At 39.9% G+C, this 27646-nt stretch overlaps 1 protein-coding gene across 1 annotated transcript in view; it reads right to left on the reverse strand.

Annotated features, from left to right (window-relative positions):
• Positions 1-526: 526 nt before the first annotated feature.
• Positions 527-27646, reverse strand: part of LOC127557569 (carcinoembryonic antigen-related cell adhesion molecule 3-like) — a 272771-nt gene continuing 245651 nt past the window's right edge. Inside the window, exons 3-8 of the mRNA XM_051990879.1 lie at positions 17240-17546; positions 8176-8299; positions 7546-7595; positions 6112-6173; positions 1634-1687; positions 527-1423 (exon numbers count right to left, since the gene is read on the reverse strand). Coding sequence (XP_051846839.1) covers positions 1358-1423; positions 1634-1687; positions 6112-6173; positions 7546-7595; positions 8176-8299; positions 17240-17546 — 663 coding nt within the window. The 3' untranslated portion in view covers positions 527-1357. The remainder of the gene's footprint in view (positions 1424-1633; positions 1688-6111; positions 6174-7545; positions 7596-8175; positions 8300-17239; positions 17547-27646) is intronic.

Genomic DNA, 27646 nt, shown 5'->3' on the forward strand with positions numbered 1-27646 from the left:
GGAACTGCTGATATTTTTCTTAAAGTGCTCATTTAAGGTCAGTCCAAGAACATCACAAACCTAAGAAGGAAACTCAAAAAAGAACATTCAGGGTCCTCCAAAAGTTTTCTCCTCAAATAATAAAATCTATCTAATAAATAGATCTGGAGATAATTATTATTAGTACCATCAAGTTATTGAAATAAATTAGCTTACAAATATAATTTAGTAGGTCTTCTGAAAATCCTACAAAAAGATCTGTACTTTAAAATGTTTAGAAAAGATTTTTGCTTAAATGTTTCTTCCTAAAATTGTTTCCCTTTCTTAAAAACAGCTTAAAAAACTATCCTGATGTAAAAAAGATAATCACTAAACTTCATGAAGTAAGTTTCATGAAGTAAATGTCTAAACTGACAAATATCTCTGTCTTAGTCTTAAAGTAAAAACTAAATCTATAAAATTGGAGTTTATCAAAATTAATTGAGTAAGAGTTATCTTTAAGTATCATAAATAAATCTTCAAAATACTATAACAAAATAATTCCCAATTAGCATACAATTTTTATTATCACCCCCTTTCATCAAAAAGTTTTACAATGGGGAAAAGATTCCAATTTTCTAAGTCAATTAATGTCAAAAAATTACATGTACACAATTAAATGAACTTATCACAATAACAAAATTTATGATATTTTAAATAATTTATTCAATATATCTTTCCCCCCTTTTATCTTCTCTTAAATTATAAATGTATTCTGGTATAAAATAGATCACTAAATATTACAAAAATGATTACATTCTCAGATCCACATAGATAGTAAATATCTAAAGCTCATTCAAACTTCTAGAAAAACAATGTTGGCAAAATTCTCTAAATCTCCTATTTTTGTATAGAAACACACACACACACACACACCACAAACACATAGAATCACATCTTAGGACCATGCAGATATAATGGATCATTTACTCCTAAATTCAGTAGGAATACACATGGAAGGTTGCAAAAGGATTTTTATGTGAACAAAGGGGATAAAGAAGACAGGAAAATATGATGATGTTCAAAATATTAAAACATTTGGAGAGCAATGGAGCATATCCTCAAACTCATTCCACAGACTGCCTTGCATTTTGACAATTCAGGCACATAGCTCCAGTTGGGTTCATTCTTCTTGATCCTTTCTGGAACATCTGAGGACCCCTGGGTCCCTGGAAGCCTCCCCTTTCCCCAAATCCAGCCTCTTTCTTTTTCTCTCATGTGGTTTTTCCCATTGACCTCAATGTCTCAGCTTTCTTCCCTGAGAGATGCCTCTGCATCCTCCTTAATGAAGGGAGACGGAAGAGTTGCCACAACATCCCTAGGAATTTTCTCCTTATTCTTATGCTTCAGGTTGCTTCCAGAGATTGAGCTTGTCATAAACATCCATTCTAGTGATATCCAATGTCTGGAGATAGAGAGAAGAGATGTCACTGGAATCCCAGAGTAGAGATTGAGACTGGGAGGACCCTTCCCCCCTTCAAACCATGTCTCCACTTCCCTCCATCCTGGCCCTGTTCCTGTTCTCTGTCCCATCAACAAGAAGTTTATTCTTAGATTCCATTTTGATCCCTCCCTTGGATTCTGAGTGAGTCCTGGTCTCTCCTTGAGCACATACCTCATAGAAACTCTCAGGTGGGACTTCAGAAAAAGCAGGAGAGGAGCCCAGGCCCTGTGGAAGGGGAAACAATAGCTGGTGAAAGCTTCCAAAGTCAGAGATGGAAAGGAATTTATGATTGAGAATGTTTGATCCAGAAAGAATCTTATGAAATGTGACAATCAGAAGGGGTCATCAAGATTTCAGTCATGGCTCCTCTGCATTAGAAGGGATCTCAGAGACCATCTAATTTGACCTGGACTCTAATGACAATGTCTTCTACAAATCATGTGACAAGTTATCATCTAGCCTTTCCTGGAGACTCCCAGTGTGTAATAGGATACCATGTACAAGGTAGCCAAGTCCACCACCATCCATTCAACAAGCACTTATTTAGTACCTACTCTATGTTGGATATTGTGCCATATATCCTGGAAAAACTTATGCTTTTACTTGCTGGAACTCCTTCTTATTGGTGGTTTGTCACCAACAAACTTAGGCTCCAGCCAGGAGTCACTTCCTTCTGAGGCTGCTCTTCACTACTTGCCATGATTGATCCACAAAACAAGCCCTCCAGGACTTGATCCTTACTCTCCTGGAACTGCCAAACTGGACCCTCATCTTAACCCACCCTTCTTTCCTGCTTTCCAGTTCTAGAACCACAATCAAGTCCATTCTGCTCTGACTTCTGATGCCATTTATCATCTCTGTAATTTCCCAAAGCAAAATGTCCCCTTTTGGACACCATTTCTTAATATATGGAATCTCCTTAATTTAAACATTATCTCATTGTGGACAATAAACACTTTTTAATTTATAAGCATATTATTCACTTAGCAGAGTGTTTTTCACACAACACTGAATATGATTCGAAAATGAATCATTCACAGAATGAATGATTTTCTTATTCATTCATTCTGTTATTTATGGAATGAATTGAGAAGAATTAGACAATCTTGCTGCTAATGAGTTAATACTCCCTGGGAAGGAAAAATTGACAAAGAGATAATCAGATTCCAAATATATACATGTCACACCCCACACCAAAATAAGGTCAAAATGGATGCATGATTGGACATAGACAAATTAAAAGAAGGGATAATTTACCTATCAGATCTTTGGAGAAGAGAAGAATTTATGACCAAAGAAGAACTCAAGAACATTATGAAAGGTAAAATGGACAACTTTGATTACATTAAGTTAAAAAGATTTTGCACAAATAAAACCAATATAAACAAAATTAAAAGGGAAGTACAAAACTGGGAAAAACTTTACAACGAGTATTTTTGTTAAACGTCTAATTTCTAAAATATATAAAAAAAGATGTCAAATTTATAAGACTACAAGTCATCCTCCAATTGATAAATGGTCACAGGATATGAACAAGCAATTTTCAGATGTTATTGCTTCAGATAACAAGCAATTATCAGATCTCAGATAGATTAAAGTCATCTATAGTTACACGAAAACTGCTCTAAATCACTACTAATTAGAGAAATGCAAATAAAAACAATTCTGAAGTACCATTCCATACCTCTCAGATTGGCTAAGATGAAAGGAAAAGATAATAATAAATATTGGAGGAGATGTAGAAAAACTGGGACACCGATGCATTATTGGTGGAGCTGTGAAATGATCCAATCATTCTGGAAAGCAATTCGAAACTATGCCCAAAGGGCTATAAAACTGTGCATGTCCTTTGATCCAGCAATGACATTACTGGGTCTGTATCCCAAGGAACTCATAGAGGAGGGGAAAGGATCCATATGTGCAAAAATGCAGCAGATCTTTTTATGGTAGCAAAGAATTGGAAAAAGGAGTAGATGCTCATCAATTGGGGAATGGCTGATCAAGTTGTGGTATACGAAGGTAGTGGAATATTATTATTCTATAAAAAATGATGAAAAATCTGACTTTAGAAAGGCCTCAATAGATTCACATGAATGATGCAGAGCAAAACAAGCAGAATCAACAATGCATTGCACACAAGAATCCGTAATGATCAACTATGAAAGGCTTGGTTCTTCCCAGAAGTTCAGTGATCCAAAGCAATCCCAGTAAACTTTGGACAGAAAATGCCATCTGCATCCAGAAAAAGAATTAAAGAGACTCAGTGTAAATCAACACATGCTATGTTCACATCTTTTTTTTTTTCTGTTTTTTTCCTCTCTCCTATAGTTTTTCTCTTTTGCTTTGATTTTTCTCTCCCAACATGATTCACAAAGCAATGTGTGTTTGAAATAAATTTTAAATTTTTAAAAAAGAAAATAAGCTGCTGCTGACATTGTTGAAGCTTCAAAGACTCACTGCTGCTGCTATCACTGCCAATGTTCTAGGTTGCCTGCCATTTGGTTTCTTAGACCTTTTCTTCTGACCTCCTTGTTTGTCATGATCTTGGATAAATTTCAAATTGCGACCTTTTGTTGACTCCAACACTTCAAAATTATCTTTGTGATATTATTTTAAAGTTGTTTAGGGTAATGTTGGGAGAGTTTAGTGGGTTGATACCTCTATTCTGCCATCTCGGCTCTACTTGCATGATATACTTTTTTTTTTTCTGAATTAATTGGGGTTAAGTAACTTGCCCAGGGTCACACAGCTAGGAAATGTTAAATGTCTGAGGCCAGATTTGAACTCATGTCTTTCTGACTTCATGGCTGGTGCTCTATCCACTGTACCACCTAGCTGCCACATATCTACCCCAGCATGATATACTTTTATTTTTATTTATTTATTTATTTACAAGTTATATGCATGGATAATTTTTATAGCATTGGCAATTGCCAAACCTTTTGTTCCAATTTTTCCCCTTCCCCCCCCCACCCCCTCCCCCTGATGGCAGGTTGATCAATATATGTTAAATATGTTAAAGTATAAATTAAATACAATATAACCATACATTTCCTAACAGTTATTTTGCTGTACAAAAAGAATTGGAGTTTGAAATAGTGTACTATTAGCCTGTGAAGGAAAAGCATGATATACATTTAAAATTAATCTGCATCATTAACATTTTTCTAGGACTTTCTTAAGTCTAAACAAACTAAAAATTAAACAAACTCTGTTTTGTATATTTGCTTATTTCTGAGTATTTACACTCTGAAATTTTAACTACTTCCTCTCATGAAGTAATTGGAGTTGGTTCTAACAGTTCTCTGAATCAGTGAGTTATGATCTACAATGCTGTAGATATTATTTGTATTGATGAAATTACAGATCCATTCACTTATTGGTACAAGGGGGAAATTTTCATTATTTGAGAAAATTTGTTAGACATAGAGTTGTCATAAAAATTATGTCATGAGAAAAAGGGGTTTCAAGACAAAGACTTACTGGGAAGCAAGGGCTATGCTAAGTAATGAGAATACAGATACCAAATATAAAGAGAATCAGAGGAAGGGATGAGCAATAGGAAGGAACAGGGTAGGCTCCTGTTGAGGTTTGTACTTGAGCTGAAGTAGACAGAAGAGTCAGTCATCTTCCAGTTATGGGACATAACCTGAAGAGACCAAGAGAGTACAGACAGAAGGCAGTGTCCTTAGAACAACAGAGAGGCTAATTAGACCTCTGAGTCAGGAAGGACATGAAAATACAATAAATCTGGAAACATTGAACTAAGAGCCCATTCAAGAAGCAAGTGGAAAAAGATTTGGAAGTCAGAGGGAGCAGATTTCAGTTCTGGTCTCCTTCACAAACTGGCCATAAGAAACTAGGGAAGTCCCTTTGGGGTTCCTGCTTGCAGAAATCCAAGACTATAAGCGGCCTATCAATATTAATAAAGGAAATACTCCACACCAATGAAATCAGCAACTGGCGCAGACAAATAAATAAAGGATGGTAATAGTCTCTTTTCTTGGCAATAGAGACTCACTGCATCTTCTTGATCAAGAGGACTTGATTAAACCTGTGCCTTAGGTACTTATTTGCCAGTTGTGTGGAGGAGAGGGGAACCCTGGAGCTTAGGACACCAATGAAGAAGCTGGTTATAGTGCTCCAGAGCTGAGCTGATGATATCTTGAACTAGAGTATTGTTGTGTTGGAGAGAAGAGACGGGGGTCTTGGAGAAAGAATACTTAGCATATTATTTCTGGGAAGATTTCCTGACATCAAGTCTCAATTGACCTGTACAAATCACATTCCTTGATCACGATTGTGCCCTGTGGGGCCAAGGAAGGCAAATTTAATCTCTCCCCCTCATGTTAAACCTCAAAGGATTGTGATCAGATCCCCATTTACCACCACATCCCCCTCAAGTTTTTATTCTTCTTCAGACTGGTCCTCAATCAGGTCTCTTCACAATGCTAGCCAATGCTCACTCATCTTTTTAGTTTCCTTCAGATACTCTCCTGCTCATTAGGGAGCTCTAATGATCCTGCAATTTCTCAGGCACATTAAAAACCTAAGGAAGAATCACCAGGTCTGCACAAATGGGGCCTTAGTACTTCCTTAAAAACATCCCAAAGTCCTGGAAGTGATTGAAGGAGACCTTGTGTCCCTACCTGGGCAGGCAGAGCTGAGCCTGGTAGGTGAACAGTGTTTTCATACAGGGTGGGGTCTTCACCTAGAGGGAGAGAAACACAGAAAAGATTTCCTTAGTCTATCCTGAGCCTGAATTCCAAAAAGGACTGTATCTTCCTCCTTCCCACCCTTACTTACCCAGCAAATAAATGAAGAGAACAGAGCATTCCTTCTTCCCTATCTCCCTCCCAGTCAGTCAATAAGCATTTATTTAGTGCCCATCATATGGCTGGCCTTGTGATAAGTATGGGACATACAAAGAAAAGTGGAAGGCAATCAGTGCTCTTAAAGAGACCTAAAGACTAGGTTATTGGAGAGATCATCAACAGAGAGAAGGCCCCAGAATGAAGGGGAGTCGAGAAAGGCTTCTTGGGGAAGGAGTGATATTAACTGTTATTCAACGGAAGTCCCAAAGTCAGAAAGTTAAGAGACTATAGGAGAACTTTCCAAGCAGGAGGACAATCTAACAAAATGCCCAGGGAAAAAATTTCAGGATGTACTTCAACCAGGGCTCTGAGATTCTGTGGTTCTAAGATTTTATCATGTGATGAGCATAGATTTATTAAGACTTCAAGATCTTTGGTTCTAAGAGCTAGCCTTCTAGAGTCTGATTATAGATGGGGCTGATGTTAACACTTCACTCATCACTGAATCTGTCTTGGGAAGAGAACAGAGAAGCTCAGTGAGGGCAAAGAATGTAGCATGTTGGTACAATGCCCGGCTCTGTTGACTCCGCAAGGCACGGGGGTGACCCAGAGGTCCCAAAAGCTGTGCTACTGGGGTGGTTGTTCTGGAAGGTTTCTCTCCCTAGGTATAGAGATGCTCATCCTAAATTGGTTGACCATTTGGGAATGAGTTCTTTGGCCAAAGCCACAGTTCAAAACAAAAACACAAAATGGTTCTCAGTTAATGCTTAAGACGTTTGCATTTGAGCAATGATTTGAAAGCAAAGCTATTGACGTGGAAGGCACTACAGAGGCCAACTACTCCAGCCCTCTTTCTACACGTGAGTAAATTATGGCATAGGAATATTTCCTCAGGGTCACACAGGAGTGAAGTGCCAAGTCAAAATGTAAGAAGAGTAGTAGAATAGAGAAGGGAGTATGGAGAGTCACCATTGCTAGGCCCTGCGCAAATAGCAACCTAATTCTTAGTCCTAAAAATATTAGAGGCTTTGATAGTATCTAGCCAGTGTATAAATTGATAAATACTGTTTAAGATGAATTGACTGGAGAATCATTTTCAGAGTTGAATTGTATGAGGTTTCATGATCAAAGAAAAGGAAAGAGAGTTGGTTCCATTTAGAAGGATAGCTGATAGGTTCTCCCTGAACAAAGAAAGGAGATTATGATAAGAATCATTTCTCCCAAATCCACCATTAGGTACTGGTTTTATTATTTGATGCTTTCACTTACTATGTCTGTGTTCTGAATGGTTCTTCTCTGAAAGCTGGTGATTGCTGGCCCTTCAGAAAGAATAGACATGTGAGACTGTTATTTCCAAGCAAAATAAAAGATTTCCCTGAGCTAGAAGGGATCACTGAAAGAAAAGGCTTGTCTTTGGATATCATCAGGCTCCATGCCTTATCCCTAAATACAACCCCCTCATTGTTACTTTCTTCACTAACAGGTAGTATTAGTCTCCTACTCAACTTCTCTGTGCACTCTGGATTTGGCCTTTTCTTTCACTTGGTTACTACTTGTGAGCAATAACCTATCTCCTTTCTCAGTGTAGTCCCTTCCTTTCTCTTTGCCTGTTGAATGAGTCTCTTTGAGCATCCAAGAAAAAAGAGTGAGATCTAATCCCCACTCCAATGTCAACTTGAATACCTATTAAGAGACTATCAACTGTGAGAAATGTCAAAGGATGATAGCCCAGAGAAGGAATTCACCCAAAGCAATTTGTACTGAAAAGCAGGAGTTTGGGAAAGGGAGGTAGATCAGGTCCAAAAGAGGGTACAGGAAGCAGAAAACCATGCTGATATCCCTCTCCCATACAGGGAGACAGTCTATAAGGGAGGACAACCAGAGGAAGAATCATTTTACCTTCTTCTGAAGAACTGGATATAGATGAGGGTCCCAATGAGAATTATTCCAGCTAAGACTCCAATCACAGTGATAGTAATGGACCCTCTAGAGACTGTGGGTCTTCTTCCCAAAGACTGTTCTGCTATGGACAGAGAAAAGAAAAGGAAGCTTGAGTGTTTTTGAGGTATCTCTACCATGACATGCCTAGCACTCTGTATATTCATCTTTTTTCTTTTTCCGCTGAAACAATTGGGATTAAGTGACCCAGCATCTCACAGCTAGGAAGTGTGTCTTTGGTCAGATTTGAATTTAGATCCTCCTGACTTCAGGGCTGGTGCTCTATCCACTGCACCACCTAGCTGCCCCTACTCTGTATATTCTTAATGAATGCTTATTGATTGAAGGAAACAACTGTTGTTCCTCAGAGGTTAGTTTTCTTTTGGCAGGATCACATTATGGGCAACAACTGGTGAACTTGAATATTAGACAAGTTTATCAAACTCTACATAGCCAGTTTCTGAATTCATGACTTCCTTCCCATGTTGTGCCAACTTCAGTTCTCTATTTCAGTTGATGTCACCACCTACCTCCCAGTCACCAACCCATGGGACACAGTTTTGACTTTCTTTCTCATTTAAACCTCACACCTAATCAAGTTGTGTTAGTTTTAATGGCAGGATAATTTGCACTGATTCTCCTTGGCAAGGATCTGTTGCATCTCAATGTGAAATTGGTATTTTATCTGACAGGTAGTTCAATAGAACAAAAAGAATTCTCCATTTCAGTTCTGGAGACCTGGATTAAAGTTCTGACCCCTACATGGGATCTTAGCCAAATTCCTTCTCTTCTCTGGACATCCATTTCCTAATATTTTGGGAGTGGGTGAGATATCTGTTCCATACATCTCAGCTTTAAATCCTATAAATTTATGTTTCTCTTCTTCCCTATTCCCTTTGCCAAATTCCAACCCTCATAAATTTCTATCTGAAATTTTCAATAGCCTCTTGAGGAGTCTTGGTGTCTCCAGTTCTTCTTCCAATCCATGTCTTTCATCTTTGTATGTTAAGTGCTCTGTGTATTGCCAGAGATAATAGTGATGATCATCTGCTACTGGATAGCTAAGGTTTGCTCATGAAAACGAGAGCACTTACTCTAGACAAGAAGAGAAATGATAAATGATAAATGATAAAACAGTCCGTGATTCACCGATTCTTTAGAATTGTTATTTAGTTAGTCAAAGGATATGAAAGACAATTTTCAGAGGATGAAATTGAAACTATTTTTACTCATATGAAAGGGTGTTCCAAACCACTATTGATCAGAGAAATGCAAATTAAGACAACTCTGAGATACCACTACACACCTGTCTGATTGGCTAAGGTGACAGGAAAAATAATGATGAACGGTGGAGGGGACACGGGAAAACTGGGACTCTGATGCATTGTTGATGGAGTTGTGAACAAATCCAACCATTCTGGAAAGCAATCTGGAATTATGTCCAAAAAGTGATCAAACTGTGCATACCCTTTGATCCAGCAGTGCTACTACTGGGCTTATATCCCAAAGAAATACTAAAGAAGGGAAAGGGACCCACATGTGCCAAAATGTTTGTGGCAGCCCTTTTCATAGTGGCTAGAAACTGGAAATCGAAGGGATGCCCATCAGTTGGAGAATGGTTGGGTAAATTTTGGTATATGAATGTAATGGAATATTATTGTTCTGTAAGAAATTACCAGCAGGATGAATACAGAGAGGCTTGGAGAGACTTACATGAACTGATGCTGAGTGAAATGAGCCAAACCAGGAGATCATTATACACTTCAATAACAATACTACATGATGATCAATTCTGATAGATGTGGTTCTCTTCAATAATGAGAGGATCCAAATCAGTTCCAATTGATCAATGATGGACAGAATCAGCTACACACAGAGAAAGAACACTGGGAAATGAGTGTGAACTGTTTGGAATTTTGTTTTTCTTCCCAGGTTATTTTTACCTTCTGAATCCAATTCTTCTTGTGCAACAAGAGAACTGTATGGTTCTGCACACATATATTGTATCTAGGATATACTGCAACATATTAACATGTATATGACAGCTTGTCATCTAAGGGAGGGGGTAGAGAGAGGGAAGAGAAAAGTCAGAACAGAAGTGAGTGCAAGGGATAATGTTGTAAAAAAATTATCTATGCATATGTTCTGTCAATAAAAAGTTATAATAATAATAATAAAAAGAATTGTTATTTAGTGTATTATTTTCAATCTTTTCTTCAAAGTCTTTTTATTGATTATATCCACATTCCAAACATGATAAGATATTTAATGCTTTTCTTTTTAGCATTTATTTGGTAAAATTTTATGCTTAGGTACAGAGTCAATTTTTTTAAAAGTGTCACATGCTGCTGAGAAATATGCACTTTAAAAAATTCCTATCCAATAATCATGAAAAATTCTTTGTATTCAGCTCTAATCCTTAACCTTCAATTTTCTTTTTTTTTGGGGGGGGTTCAGGGGTTGGTTGAATGACTCATATTTGTCTAGGCTTTAAAAGGTCCCTTATTCTTGTTTTTTTTTTTTTTTTTGTTTGTTTGTTTTGTTTTTGTTTTTGTTCATTCTTTCAAAATGTGTTTACTTTTTCCTTTACTTGTTTGGGTATTATGTTTCTTGATTTATTCATTGTGTTGGGTTTTTTTTTTGCATTGTAACTTGCTGTCTATGGTACCTTTTCTGCATAATGCAACTTCCTAACTTATTTTTAATACTCGTGTCCATTTTTCCAGTTAATGCCTCAGATTATGATTAGTTTAGGTTTTGATTTCAGTTGAAGCATGATACATTTTGCTCCAGTTTTTTATTTTTCCTCCGTGAATCTTTTATAGATCAGTTTTTTTTCCTTGTAGACAACATATTATTTGGCTTTTTCTTTCTGATCCATCCTGTACTCATGAAACAAGTTTGAGAGAAATGCACAATTAAGAGTTATAACTCTAAATATAAATTAGATTAAGCACTCACAAAATAGAAAAAGTGACCAGGGTGGATTGGGTTATTCATGGACAGCTTCATCTTCTCATTGAGAATCAGGGACTTGTTATTGAAGAGCCACGGAATGTCCAATCCCTTATGTTCTGTGCCACATGTGAAGACCAAAATGTCATTCTCTATGACATTGGGTATTATTGGCAGTGAGGTTAGGATCTTTCTATACAGAGAAAAAGAAATGTATGAGGGATTGGTTTGTGTGTTTACTAGGTTATGTTTTCATGACAAAAACCAAAGATCCAAGTCCAGACATTTAAATTATAGACATGATGGTCCCTGATACAATGGGAAAAGAAATGACTACTGGTTCATTGGTTATGCTAATAAGAAAGGTGAGGACTAAACACTGGGGATGGAGTGCTGTGTCCAGAGCTAATCCCTTTCTGAGATACATTCTGGGATATGCACAGACTAATGAGTAAGTTGGGAATGGGAGTAGGGAATAAGCATTTATGAAGTGCCTACTGTATGATTGGCATGTGGTATATTCTACATAAATGTTATTATTATCCTCATTATTATTATCATGATTATTGTTATTGTCAAGCACTGTGTTAAATACTATATTTGAACACTAGTGTTTCTGAATCCAAGTCCAGTGCCTTCCCTATCCATTGGGGTTTCTTCCTTACTCTAATCAATCATTTCACTCTAATCCAGGGTTTCTTACCATGGCATCTTTTTTTTTTAATGTTTTGATAATTATTTCAATAGAACTGTTTTTGTTGAATTCCTCTGGATTTTATTTTCTGGTTTTAAAGGCATCCTTCTGAGAAGGGGTTCCTGGAATTCACCAGCCAAACTATCCCAGGGCTCTCTGGCATAAAGTGGGAAGCATCCCTGCTCCCTTAATTTTCTGTTCCTCTGTTGTCCCCTCAATTTAATGGCTTATTTAATGAGTTATAGGATTCTGCTCACTTCACAAAGGTTAGTCCTTTGATGATTGACTTAATCCTCCTTAATTTAAATCTGATCTAAACTAGTCTTTCTTTGGAGACCTCTATTAAAGAAAAGCTTTCTACCTGCCATTTCTCTTTTGGACAACTCTAATCATTAGAGAGTTGAACTAATTCTTCCCCTTTGCACCTAAGATTTTTGGCTCTTACTACTTTCCTCTTTAAATGTGGTTCCAGAAAGTAATGAATCCACATAAAATAATCCTAGGTCTTGTTTCAACTCCATATGCTGATACTTACTGCCTCTGGGCCTCAGTTTCCACATCTGTAAAATGAGACAGTTGGACTATCTGGCTTCTAGATCACATTCCTCCACATGTGCATGGTATCCTTCAACATCCTCATACCCCATTTTGCAAAGAAAAAAATGGAGGCTCCAAGAGAGGATGTGCTTGTTCAGAGTGACCTCTCCTATTGCAGCACCTGAGCTCTTTCACTTGTTGCCTGATGGTCTCTGTGAGTCTTTCTTGGACCGGGCCCCTGAGGCTCAGAGCTGGAAGAGAACAGAGGATCCTTTATCTCCATCTGGAAGGGCGTCCCTTAATATCTTATGCCTCCTCTTATTTTGTTGATAAGAAAAAAATGGAGGTTCCAAGGATCTGGGTGACATATAATGTCTATTGGTAAATAAATAGCAAATGTGAATGGAACCCAAGCATCCTGGTTCTCTTCAGCACATCTCAGATTCTCTCTTTAAGATTTTCTTCCTGTAGACAAAGGAATGGTTGACAGAGGGACAGCAATGAATTCAGAGTCATTTTCCTTACAATACCCTTTTCCTCAGGTGTTTTCAGGTGTGAGGAGTCCTATGGCACTTCACTGGAAGACCCTGTGTCCTTCTTTCAAAATGACAGTCCCTCCTAAGGTTGGGTTCCCTTCCACAAACTTCCGCTGGGAGAGGTGCAGATAACATCTGCTGAGAAGACCTAGAACATCAAGAAGCCCCTGCTTGTGATAGGAGGAGCTTGGGCTCCCATGGAGACCCTGCATATTTTAGCCTTATGCACTGTCCCCAATCAAAAGAGATGATATTTGTAAAGAGATTAGTGTGGTGTCTGGCACAAGTGGGTACTTCTAAATGATTCTTCCCTTCCTATTTCCCCAGGCCAGCTTTTGTTCCTCCTTTGAGGATCTAGAGTCACAAAGAGGTCAGCAGATGCTCTCTGCTCAAAGAGATGTTCCATACATCCCCCAAGGGCTCAGTAACCTTGACTGTGATAAGACCCATAGAGGGCCAACCCTCTGCCACTGTCTCAGCAGCAGAGAACCAAAGATGGCAGGGGGCATCTGGTCTAAGCTCCCACAGCAAGCCCGATGAATATTCATCCAGCTCTGCTTATCTGATACATTATCTTCTCTTTCCTCTGGCTCTGCTTAGGAGACTTCCTCTGTATTATGTGCCATTGGCCACTGTGTGACTTCCCCATTTTGGTCTTAGTTCTCCCTTCAGGAGTTAGACTGATGCTGACCTGCTTCCCCCAAGTGCCCTTCCAGAGCCCTGAGATTGCTTTCTGAGCCATCCCCTGACCCATCCCTCCAGCCATGACTGAGACATCCTATTCCCATAGATGGATATTCTAGTACTTTAAATAACTGTGATTTGTAGGAGGACTTCTTTCGTTCTTTGCCCTTCTAGGTTTACCAAATGGATGTCAAGAATCTGAGCATGAAAAATCCATCTCCCTGTGGTCAAGCTTTGAGTTATGGGTCTCTGCTCACTTCACAAAGGCTAGTTCTTTGATGGACTTCTAGGCTATTGGGGGGTCTCTCCTGCCATAACTTACATATGAGAGCCCAAGGTCACCCTCCAGACTCAATGAAGATGAGCTTGATGAATGGATCCTGTCCCTATCCTTATTAAGTACAAGGTGTTCAGAAATGAGAAAAAACCTTTGTTCCAGAGGTGGTCTGTACCTCCCTGGGCACAGAATGACCTGTGCTTCCTGGGCTCCAGAAAGCATGCTGCTATTATTGCAACTCAGGATCAAGTTAATTTTTAGTCCACTAATCCCTGAATCTTTTCCACATCAACTGTTCTCAGGCTTCCTCTCTCACTTTTTGTTTTCAAGGACTCCCATAGAAACTCAAGATTTGGAAAAGAGGGTCATGTCCTCTGACCCAATCTAGTCTTTGGAGAAAATGTAAAAAGAACTTTCTTCACACAGAATTCTGTGATATGGGCAGAGAAGGAGTATCCAGTTGTTCATATGCAGAACCTGAAGCTCAGAAAGCAAGAGGGACACCTGAGGGTGCACAGGGGATGGAAAGCAGAGTCAAGATTCTAGCTCCAGTTTCCTGAGTCTGAGCTCAGAGCCCCTTCCACCACAACACATAGTGCCATGGTACCTAGGAGTCCAGAACGTCACTTCTCTTTGCTTTGTCTATGCTAGAGAAGGCCAACAAAAGGTAGACACAAAGCTGAGGGCCTGCAGCTACTCACCAGAGACTGTGATATTGATGTCTTTGCTGCTAGACAAGCCAGTGACAGAGTTAGATGCCTTACAGGTATAGGTTCCAGTGTGATTCAGAGACACATTAGCAATAGAGAGCTTGGATGTGGATATCATAGCATTCTATTAATAACCCAAGTGACTTAGGCTTAGACTCAGCAGAAGAATCCAATTGAAGAGTTTCCCCTACAGGATAAAGCAAGGCTCTAGGGAAAATCATGGGGGTATCTGGGCCATCTGGAGCAAAGAGAATGATTCCTTATTGAAATAAAGGCAGAGAGGAGGGGATTTTCCTGTTTTGTAACCATCACTAGGGACCACTGTATTGTCCTGACCCTCATCTGAGCTGGGAAATTCACAGCTTCTCATCTACTTTACAGCTTTGGACCTGAGGTCCCTGAACTTGGAAGGTCTTGAGGCCTTTTCTTGCTCAGCACCATGACTGGCTCTACTCTATCATATATAGGAAGGCATGATATGGCCAATCTGGGCTCCCTAAAATCAAGAGCAATGGGCAGCCCAAGGATTTGATCTTTAGCACTCAAGATCAGTGACTGGATGGGCTTGACCTCTGGGAACACACCCCTAGATTAAGAACATGCACCATGCAGAAAGAGAATTTATTCACAGGTAATATTCAATGTGAATTCACTCTCACTGAACCTAACTGGGTTCTGGATTTCACACTTATAGGGTCCTTGGTCTTCCCTTGTGACTTTGATTATGGTGAGTGTCCTGCTATCCGGGGACAGCACTATCTTGTCACCAGCTGGGGAACTTTGGGTTATGAACTATTGATATGTGACATCTTGAGTCTCCGACTGGCATGTCAAAGAGACATTGTCCTTATTCTCCACTGGGGCCATGTTGGTGCTGTTGATGAGAGGTTTGGGGAGTGGCCCTGTGCAGAAAATAGAAAATGTGTTTTTTCTTACCCTTCTAACCAAGGATCAGGCTTGGAAGTAGGCACCATAAGACCTTGGAAAAGTCAGAGGCCATGGATTATTGGACAAAGAATCTGTGATTTCACTGGAATGGACCAGGCTTTCTCTAATGTGGATCAGGTTCTCCACTCCTTAGGAGAAAGTTAATTCCTGAGTAGCTTTGACTGAAAAAAACCGTTCACTTGCAGCCCAAGCCCAAGTCTGGAACTGCTTCCTAGGCTTTTCGTGTCTATTCCACATTCCTGTTTATGTGTTTCCTCATCAGAACTCATGTTCCTTGATGGAAGTGGTTGATTTATTTGCCTGCCATATCCCATGCCCAGGCCAATTCCTTTGGATGCAGTAAGTGCCTAAGCAATGCTTGAGAATCACCAAATGGAGGACTCCTAGCTCCTTTCTTGCACACTATTCTCTGCTCCCCAGTTCAGGGATAGAAAGATAACCGGCAATGACTGTCAGGACCCCCCCAATCTTGATCTTTCACCTGTGGCCACTGAAGGCATCCTGCCACACACACACACATCTGGGTCAGTGCCCAGCACTGCCCACCATGGAAGCAAGTCCCAAGGGGCCTGGGCTGACCCTCCTCCCAGTCAAGCTTCCCTGTCGAATGGGCAGCTAGTCCCTGCTGGAAGATGGGCCGTCCTGGAGAAGTGCCTCCCTCCTGAGGTGACCCTGCAGGTAGGAGGCCATGAGGGTGTGTAGTAGACAGAATACTGGATGTGGGGTCAAGAAGCCCTGAAATCGAATCCTGCCTCAGCCACTGACCAGCTGCGGCCACATCACTCAGTCTCTGTTTCTTTTTCCTCACTTACAAACACAGCACCTCCGTCCCAGGGTCCTTGTGAGAATCAGATGAAATATGATGCCCAGAGCCCCTCAAACACCTTCTGGCTCCACACAATGACAGCCCTTGTTAGCCTATTTCCCAGCAGGAAAGCTGTCCTTGTTGGGAACGTGGTCCTTCCTTGGAGCCCCAAATGACCTCTTGGTCCCCACTGGGCACTGAATTGGTTTTCTCCTCTACCAGCTGGGGCTCAGCATGGAATCCTTTGTCTCAGACTGACCCATCCCAGAAGCCTGGAGCCCCTTATCTTGCCTGTTTCTCTAGGAAATGAAAGTGACAAAGGGGTCCTTCCCCTGGGGACTCCCTCCCAGCTCTGGAAGCCTCAGAAGAATAGAAGGTCCTGGGCTCCAAGGCCATTGGGCTTCTGGGTAGTCTGGACATAAGATCTCCTGTGCCCAGTGGTCCCCAGACCCAGCAATGCTTCCCCCAGACCCAGCAATGCTTCCCCCACCCCCAATAGATTTTTAACTGTCTGAGGAAAGGTGAACTTCAGAGTCAAGTTGCCTGGTTCAGGCACAACTTCAAGGGGCCAGATGCCCCTCCAAACCCTCAGGGCCCTTCTTAAGTTTCACAGTGTGGTCTGGGAAAGCTCGGAGAAAGCAGGAAATTGCCCCCCAATAATAACTTAGAGCCTCAGAAGCTAATGACCTATGACCTGTCCAGTGCTCCCAGTGACCTAGGATCACACTGATCTGGGTGGAGGGGGCTCCATCTCTTTGGCCCATATTATGGGAGGGAGTCATGCTCTGCATTCTCCCTGCTCCCTCAGAGGAGCTTCTCACCCCAGACTGAGAGAGGGAATAGGAGTGAGATATGGCCCATGCGAAGGGCAGCACTTACCATACACTGTTAAATGTCCTTGTGCACCTATTATGCTGCCTTGAGAAATAATAATGGCTACAATGTAGTCATCAGAGTCACTGAGGGTGAGATGAGGGATGAACAGGGAGCCGTTGGAGAGCACCTTCTCCCGGATGTCTGCAGGGTTCTGCTCTCCAGTTGTAACCGCGTAGCCAGCGATCTTGTTGGGATCTGTTGCTGCTTTTCTGTACCAAGTATAGAAGACAGCCTGGCCTGAGAAGCCCTGGATGTCCAAGGTGACGCTGTGGTTCACTTCCCCATAGGGAGGGTTTGGAACAACAGTGACCTGAGCAGACGGCTGGATCCAGCAGCTGAAGATGGAGGCTGAGAGGGGAGGAAGGAGGCAGAGGTCAGCAGGGTCCCTCTGCCCTCCTGACAGACCAAGACCACTAAGCTGTGTCTAGCATAAAGGTGGGGGCTGCTCCACCTGCCTCGGGATCTGCTGGGAGCTCAGTGGGGTGAGCTAAGGAGGGGTGAATCCCTCAGTGGGGAAGGATTCCTGGGCCTGTACATCATGCAAAGGCCCCAGCCTCTCCAGAGAATCAGAGTCTTTGGTACGTAACACTTTTTTGGCTCCCTCCCTGGGCTTGATTCAGAATAGATCTGCCAGTGTGCCGGGCAAGACATTGGAGGCAGAAATGAAGCAACAAAGTGTTGTGGTTGAGGACGAAAACCAGACTTTAGAGATTCCTGAACCCAGTGCTCTCAATTTACAAATAAAGAAACTGAGAGCCAAAAGAAGAACTAGAGATCATTATTGATTGCAAAATATACAATTTTGATTATATCAAATTAAAAAGCTTTTGTGCAAACAAAACTAATGCAGACAAGCTTGGAAGGGAAGCAATAAACTGGGAAAACATCTTTACAGGTAAAGGTTCTGATAAAGGCCTCATTTCCAAAATATAGAGAGAACTGACTCTAATTTATAAGAAATCAAGCCATTCTCCAATTGATAAATGGTCAAAGGATATAAAAACAGACAATTTTCAAAAGATGAAATTGAAACTATTTCTATTCATATGAAAGGTGTTCTAAATCATTATTGATCAGAAAAATGCAAGTTAAGACAACTCTGAGATACCACCACACACCTGTCAGATTGGCTAAGATGACAGCAAAAGATAATGACAAATGTTGGAGGGGACGTGGGGAAACTAGGACACTGATGCATTGTTGGTGGAGTTGTGAATGGATCTAACTATTCTGGAGAACAATTCGGAACTATGCTCAAAAAGTTATCAAACTGTGCATACCTTTGGATCCAGCAGTGTTTCTACTGGGTATATATCCTGAAGAGATATTGAAGAAGGGAAAGGGACCTGTATGTGCAAACCCTTTTCATAGTGGCTAGAAACTGGAAATTGAATGGATGCTCATCGATTGGAGGATGGTTGGGTAAATTGTGGTATATGAATGTATGGAATATAATGATCAGCCAGATGAATACAGAGAGGCTTGGAGAGATTTATATGAACTGATGCTGAGTGAAATGAGCAGAACCAGGAGATCATTATACACTTCGACAACGATACTATATGAAGATTAATTCTGATGAAAGTGGCATCAAATCAGTTCCAATTGATCAGTGATGAACAGAACCAGGTACACCCAGCAAAAGAATACTGGGAAATGAGTGTGGACTGCTTGCATTTTGTTTTTTTTTCCCCAGGTTATTTTTAACCTTCTTTCTAAATTCGATTTTTCTTGTGCAAGAAGAGAACTATATAAACATGTATACATATATTGGATTTAACATATACTTTAACATATTTAATATGTATGGGACTACCTGCCATCGAGGGGAGGGGCTGGAGGGAAGGAGGGGAGAAGTTGGAACAGAAATGTTTCAAGGGTAAATGTTGAAAAATCACCCATGCATATATTTTATTAATAAAAGGTATAATAAAAAATAAAATAAAATCAATTAAATAAGGTAAAAAACATATTAATCTTAAATCTAAGATTTGAGGTTAAGAGCCAACTTAAATCCCATCATGCAAGCCCTCTCAATTGACATTAATGGCAGTAATTATGGGATCCTTTGCTGCAGTGGTTCTTATTAGGCATAACCCTGTTATTACCTCTTACATGAGGCTTTTCCTCATCAAACCAATTATGAGCAAAAAGTTTTTAAAATGGATAGTAATAACCATACTTACACTTGCATCTTCTTGTCTTTGTGCCTACTAATTGCTAAAAAAAAGATAGGCTTTTTATCTGCATTTTCTAGAACAATGAATGTCAATAAAATTTTTTAAAATTAAAAAAAAAAGAAACTGAGGTCCAGATAAGGTAAGACAAATGACTGATATGAAGTAGGAAAAGGCAAAGGCAACACTTGAACTCAGATCTCCTGGGCACAAATCCAGGAAGGACTTTTTCACTAAATCCTGGGTGCATTTTAAGCCTGATACTTTGGCTCCCAATCCTCATTGAGAGGAAGGTGGTGTTCCAGATAAGTGACCTGTCCATGGTCACACAGCCAGTACACACAGCCAGCTGGGATCCACACCTAGGTCTCTTCTGACTGTAAAGTTTCCCTTCTCCCCTTCAGAGGTGGCTCTGTTCCAGCTCTGGACATTGCCCTGAGTATCAGGATATGGAGGTATAACCTTGAGCTGCTGTTACCTCCCTCTGCCCCTGGTCAGGAAAGACTCCCTGGTCAAATCTTCTTAGAATGTGCTTGGGATAGAAGCCCTTCTGCTGGTCCCCTTCTCCCTGGTCCCCATCTCCATCTGGGTCAGAATTCCACCAGCTGCCTCTGCCCTCCCCTGGGCTCCTGCAGAGCTGATGTCTCACCTGTGATCAGGAGCTCCCTCCAGGGGCTGACTGCCCTGTGCTGAGGCTCTGAAGGGCTCTCCATGGGGCTGGACTGTGGCTGTGTCACCCACTGTCTCCTTCCCAGGAATCTCTCTGCTTTCCTGAGCTGTGTCTTCTCCGTACAGGCTCAAGGGCAGACCCTGGAGGTGTCCCTGCTGCTGTCCAGGATAAGGCTTTCCCTAGGGACAGCCCAGAGCTGGGTCTCTTGGTCTCCTCCTTCTCTGGAAGACTGAGGTCTCTCTCTTCAGAGCTGGAGTTCTTCTATCTGCCTGGATCACAAGGGCCCATAGGGCCAGGACTTAGCCTCTGACTTTCTCCTCCCTCCTTTGTCCTTCTCTTTCTTCCCCTTTCAGCTGCTGTGGTTTCCTGTCTCTCAAGGGAGCCCCTTGCCTGCACAGATCCCTCTCACTGTCCATGGAGAAGTGGTTCTGTCTCCCAGGGGAACATGTATACTCACTCAATATTACCTATTGTCCAGTAGAACTGATATCTGACCCCTACCTCCTTTATTCCCCTCCTGGAGTAGAGACTGTTCAGACTCTAAAATGTGCACAAGGAACACAGAAGACAGAGGCACTGAAAAGCTTGGATCCTTATTTGGGGCCTTTAGAACCTAAATTGTCTCCCCTCCTCTCCACTATCAGGCCAGGTTAGAGTGCCCTGGCCTTTCCTCAGGTGGTTTACTGTGGCTGCTGGGAGACTCCAGTAGAGCTGGAGAATGAGAATGGGGGATGAAGCCGATAGATAGGGGCCATCTTCTTTTCTCTGCACCTCTCCAGAACTCCCAGCAATCCTTCCTCCCCTTTAGTTGAGAGAGGGCTAGGTCTGGACCCAATTAGAAGGAAGTTCAAATCTAACCTCAGACACTTTGTAGTTTTATGACCTTGGGCAAATTCAGCTATCTGCCTCAGTTTCTTCAAATATGCAAAGAGGAGGATAATACTAGCACCCATCTCCCAGGCTTGTGATGAGGATCAAATGAAACAATATTTGCAAAGTATTTAGCACAGTGAAGGAGGATCACCAGCCATTCTTTGGGAGGAGGGAGTGGTGAGAACACAGAACTTGAGTCAAGACGGTTATGGATGGAGCTGAATGATAAGTATGGAAAGGAGGAGAGGTCTAACAACTCAAGAGGCCTTTAGTAAGGTTGGTCAATAAACACTTTGTAAGTACCTACTAAGTTCCAAGCTGTGTAGTAAGCAGTGGGGTTATAAAGAAAGGTAAAAATTCCTGTCTCCTAATGGAAGAGACATATGGAGAAGATTCTACATATAATAAGGACAAATTGGAGAATATCGCAGAGAGGCAAAATTGCCACACATACCCCTTTCTAGAGCTTGTGGTCCAATAGGGGAAGAAAGTTTATAAAAATGCCTATTTCAACACTGATGCATTGTTGGTGGAGTTGTGAATGAATCAAACCATTCTGGAGAGCAATCTGGAATTATGTCCAAAAAGTTATCAAACTGTGCATACCCTTTGATCCAGCAGTGTTACTACTGGGCTTATACCCCAAAGAGATACTAAAGAAGTCTCTTCCTTCTCTGGAAGACTGAGGTCTGTACCAAAATGTTTGTGGCAGCCCCGTTTGTAGTGGTTAGAAACTGGAAAATGAATGGATGCCCATCAATTGGAGAATGATTGGGTAAATTATGTTATATGAATGTTATGGAATATTATTGTTCTGTAAGAATGATCAGCAGGAGGAATACAGAGAGATCTGGAGAGACTTACATGAACTGATGCTAAGTGAAATGAGAAGAAACAGGAAATCATTATATACTTCAACAACGATACTACATGAGGATGTATTCTGATGAAAATGGATGTCTTTGACAAAGAGAAGATCTAATTCAGTTTCAATTGATCAATGATAGATAGAAGCAGTTACACCCAAAGAAAGATCACTGGGAAATGAATGTAAATTGTTTGCATTTTTGTTTTTCTTCCCGGGTTATTTTTACCTTCTGAATCCAATTCTTCCTGTGCAACAAGAGAACTGTTCAGTTCTGCACACATATATTGTATCTAGGATATACTGTAACATATTTAACATGTATATGACTGCCTGCCATCTAAGAGAGGAGGTGGAGGAAGGGAAGGAAAAAGTTGGAACAGAAGTGAGTGCAAGGGATAATGTTGTAAAAAATTATCCATGCATATGTTCTGTCAATAAAAAGTTATAATAATAAAAAAGAATTATTTTCAATCTTTTCTTCAAAGTCCTTTTATTGATTATATCCACATTCTGAACATGACAAGATGTTTAATGCTTTTCTTTTTACATTTGTTTGGTAAAATTTTATGCCTAGGTACGCAGTTAATTTTTTTTAAAGTGTCACATGCTGCTGAGAAATATGCACTTTTTAAAATTCCTATCCAATAATCATGAAAAGTTCTTTATATTCAGCTCTAGTCCTTAACCTTCAATTTTCTTTTTTTTTTTTGGAGGGGTTCAGGGGTAGGTTGAGTGACTCATATTTGTCTAGGCTTTAAAAAGGTCCCTTATTCTTGTTTTAACATGTATAGGACTGCTTTCCATCTGGGAGAGGGGATGGAGGGAAGGAGGGGAAAAATCGGAAGAGAAGTGAGTGCAAGGGATAATGTTATAAAAAAATTATCCTGACATGAGTTCTGTCAATAAATAGTTATAATTAAAAAAATGCCTATTCCAGGGGCAGCTATATGATGCAAAAGCTAGAGCACTAGGAAGGAGGCACTTGAGTTCAAATCTGGTCTCAGACATTTAACACTTCCTAGCTGTGTGACTCTGGGCAAGTCACTTAATCCCAACTGCCTCAGCAAAAAAAAAAAAAAAAAAAAAAAAAAAAAAAAAAAAGAGTCTATTTCTCTAAAGAAGATAAAGACAATCTTGTGAGTCTTCAAGGTCAGTCCATATCTCCCAGTATGGAAGAGGAGTGGGCAAGTGACTAGACCCTGGTCACATAGGAAACAAGTGGGAACCAGGTATGGAGTTTCAGTACATTAAGCCAAGAGCTGTGGATCTGTGAAGTCTGGAGGACAGGAAGAGGAAATGTAGATCAAGGGGCCAGATGCAAAGACAGCTACTTCCCCCCAAATATAAGGTGAAATCACAAGAGCATTGCATCTGACAGTGGCAGAAAGATACCCAAAGAGGTGGTGCCCTGCCCGGGCTCACGGGGGGAACAAACAAAAGCAAGGCTTCTGCCCCCAAATCCAGCCTTGGGAAGCCTCAGACCAGCCCAGGGGATTCTAGATGTGTCCAACTCTGGGGAAAACCCAGTTCCCTGCTCTATCGCTATAGAAGGCTTCTAAGGGAGTCCTGCTCAGTCAGTGCCTTTGGTCTCAGGATTCCGGAACCCTGCATGGCAGGTCTTTGAGGGTAACTTGGAGCTGAGCTCCTCATTTTAATTTTCCATCTGCTCTGTGCAGTTAAGCCTGGACCTCCGTATATTTCCTGAGCACTCCAGGGAGCTCAGGGAAATAGACTTGAGTCTTTGTCCATATCCTAGTGGAGTTCTGTGTCCACTTATGGGTTCCACATCTTAAAGAGGGAGGCTTTATCCAGAGGAAGTGACCAGGATGGTTGGGGATATAAAATCGTTTCATGAAAGTGAATTTTTGACATAACTGGAGAAAGATCTCATAGGCAACCATCTGCAAATATCTAAAGGATTGTCCTGGGGAAGAGGAAGTCTGTTTGGGCTCACAAGGGAAAATTATGGACATAGTTCTAGAAAGTTCCTGTGGTTTCAGCTCAGCATGAATTTCCCAACAATCAGCTCTCCAGTTTGGATTGCATTGGTTCATGAAGTGGTAAGTTCCCCATCACTGGACGTATTCAAGCAGAGCCTGGACACATACTGTAGTGGGGAGGCACATTCAGTTAAGCCTCGGTTCCTTCAACTCTGTAATTGTAAGCATCTCTGTTTTTTTTTTCTTTTTTTAAAAAATGTTTCTGTGTTGCCCCCTCGTAGTTGCATGAGTGAATATATATGCCAGATGCTGGTTTACTTTTTCTGAATGTTGAGTCTTTCTGGGAAAGGGATGCGGCATCAGTGTGCAAAGGCCTAACTCCTTTTGCACAATCAGTTTTATACAAAAAGTCAAGCTTGGAAATGAGTTCTCTTTCAGATGCATTGGGAGAATTGGCTACACAAAAGGGCCTTTCTTAGAGAGGGTTGGCTGATTTAGACCTGAGCACTAATCATGGAGACCTGGGTTAGTGTCCTGCCTCTGCTTTTCAATCACTTTATGGTTTCATACTCGTTGTTTAATCCCTCTGGGACTCAGTTCCCTCATCAGAAAACGAGCACATTGGGCTAAAATGACCTCTCAGATCATGTTAAGACACCCAGCTACTCCCCTTTGTCCTTGGAGGAATAATAATGGCCAGTATTTACAGAGGAGTCTAAGGTTTGCAAACTCCTCAACTCTTTTTGAATGTTCTCCATCATCTTGCAGCTGCTCATCTTTCTAGTGGTGTTTTATATTGCTTTTTCTCAAGCATTTTCCATACAAGTCATACTGCTTCCCCACCCTAATCCATCTCCCATTCCTACAATTCCATGTCCCTTCTACCAGGCTTTGTATGAATGTACCCAAATATTAGAATTCTACCTTTTAACTTACATGATTGCTATTGTGATTAAAAAAAAAAACCTTAATTTTTTAAAACAACTACTCCTATTTAGTTTTTCCTCAATTACATTCAAAACAAACTTTGTTTTAACATTTTTGAGTTCTACATTCTCTCCCTCAGCCTTACCCACAATTAAGAAACCACTTGTGAGATTACACGAAGCATTTTCATTAAAGTCAAGTTGTGAAAAAAAACTTTTCACAACTTCTCCTACCCTAATAAAAATAAAAAACCCTCAAGAAAAATTGAGTTATAAAAAAGAAAGACTGAAAGAAAGGAAGAATGCTTCAATTTGTATTTGGACACAATGAGTTCCTTCTCTAGGTGTAGATAGGATTTTACATCAAAAAAGTCCTTCTGAATAGTCATGAATGATTAATAGCAAAATCATCCATAGTTGGGCATTCCAGAATGTACTCCATAGAGTACACTTTGCTTGAGTTCATGGAGAACTTTTCAGATTGTTTTTTTCTGAAAATATGTTGCTCATCATTTTCCATAGAATAAAAATATTCCATCATAAACATGCACCAGAATATATTGAGCTATTCCACAACTGATGGGCATACTCACAATTTCCATTTTTTCCCTGAGAAAAGTGTTTCTATGAATATTTTTTGTACATATAGATCACTTTTTAAAAAAATTAAAATTCCATTATTTAAAATAATTATTAATACTATGCTCTGAATTTTGGTTCCCAATCTTCCAGGAACAATTTTATTTAACTTAAAATAATTCTAAATCCAAGAATTCTATCTAAGAATCTAAGAATTTTATTCCAAGAAATATGCAAACTAGTATGGTCTCCCATTCACTCAGAGGGTGCTTCCCCCAAATTGAGTGTAATTATGATACATTCAAATACAGTTTTAAGTTGATATTCTAGAGTATTTTCTATTCAATCCCTTCCTTGATCACTTTCTTTAAGGATGGAAAATAATCTCTTTCCTGAGATTATAATAATATCAATAAAGGTAAAAAAGATAAAAGATAAAAAAAAGTTGATCTTTTCTTTTCATTTAAATTTGTTTTTGAAATAACAAACTTTTATTTTTCCTCCCTTACTTCTTCTTCCCTTGATAAAATGAAACAAACATTTAAACAAAGATGCACAGGCAAGTTAAAAAAAATTCCACACTGCCCATGTAAAAATTATTCCTCTTGCTGCATTTTGATTACTTTCCTCCCTCTTTTAGGAAATGGGTGCTTTGTTTCATCATAGATTCTTTGTTGATAAACATCCTTAAAGCTTTCCTAGTCGTTCACCATGTTGGTCATGCTTCACTCTGTATCAATTCAAACAAGTCTTCCTAGGATTCTTCTGAGACCATTATTTGCATCATTTCTTAGGTTGAAATGCTGTTCCATTATATTAATATACCATAATTTGTACAGCCATTCATTAATTGATGGAGGTTCCCTTATTTCCAATACTTTTGTCACCACAAAAAGAGCTGCTACAAACATTTTGTACATATGCATCCTTTTTCTCTTTCTTTGATCTCTTTGGCAGAGGCCAGCAGGAATATTGTTGTGTCAAAGGATACGAACAATTTAAATTTAGTATCTTTGGGAATATAGCTCCAAACTGCTTTTCCAGATGACTGCATCAGTTCATGTCTCTACCAACAATGCACTACTTTGTCTGTTTCTCCCAAAGCCCCTTCAATATTTGTCATTTTTATTTTTGTTTGCTACCTTTGTCAGTCTGAGGGTTGTGAGGTGGAACAGCAGATATGTTTCAATATGCATTTCTGTAATTACTAGTGATTTGGAGCATTTTTATATGGCTATTGATAGTTTGAATTTATCCTTTAAAAGTTTTTGTGGTCATATCCTCTAGTTATTTATCCACTGGGGAATGGATTTTATTCTTATGTATTTAATTCTTATGTATGTTACTTATATATTTTGAAACTGAGATGTTTTTCTCATTTCTCATAACTGGGAGAGTGAGTTGACAGAATCGACAAAAGTATTACAGGCCTGGAATCAAAAAGATGTGTGTACAAATCTAGGCTCAGATATTCATTAATTCTGTTTTCTTTGACAAGTTACTTAACTTCTCTGTCTTGGTTTCCTCATTGTAGAGTGTGGATCAGATAACAATAGCATCCATTTCTCAAGATATTTGTAAGGACCAGTTGAGAAATTTGTAAACCACTTAGCACAGTAAATGACACAAGGTAAGTTCTACATAAATTTGAATTATTAAAACTATTATTATGGTTCAGAGAAGTTTCCAGAAAAGATTTTTAGTTAACTACTTTCCTTGTAATCTTAGCTTCATTCAATCTCCACCCTCCTTTTGAAAAACTTTTTTTAATTAATGAAAAATTCCATTCTCTTTCTTCCACCTCTCCCTCACCCTGAAAAAAAAACCACTCTTTTCTAATATATATGAATAGTCAACAAAAATAAGTGCCTGAATTGTCCAGGCCTAGGGAAAAATATTTATTTCAGTTTGAGTACATCATCTCTCTGTCAGGCAGTGGGGAGCATGCTTCATTATTATCTCATCTTTTGAGGACTAAGCCTATCTCCCCCAAATGCTAAACTCTGAAATTGTGTTTAGTCATTATGCTGAACAGAGTTTACTGTTCCACTTTTTTATTTTTCTTGACTTCTTTGTTTATATTTCAAAGTTTCTACTCAATTATGTTCCCCTCCCCCCTTTGGAAATGTGTGGGAGGCTTACCTCTATTTCATTAAATATTTATTTTATTTATTTATTTTTTTTGCAGAAAGGCAGAAGTAGTAAACGCATCCCTTTCAGATTACTATGCAATAAAAATTACATTCCATAAAAAGCCAGGGGAAAATAAACTAAAAAGTAATTGGAAACTAAATAATCTCATCCCAAAGAATGAATGTGTGAAACAGCAAATCATAGACACAATTAATAATTTCACCCAAGAGAATGACAATAATGA

This window comes from Antechinus flavipes, chromosome 3, assembly GCF_016432865.1.
Source record: "Antechinus flavipes isolate AdamAnt ecotype Samford, QLD, Australia chromosome 3, AdamAnt_v2, whole genome shotgun sequence".
In the NCBI taxonomy this organism is placed as follows: domain Eukaryota; kingdom Metazoa; phylum Chordata; class Mammalia; order Dasyuromorphia; family Dasyuridae; genus Antechinus; species Antechinus flavipes.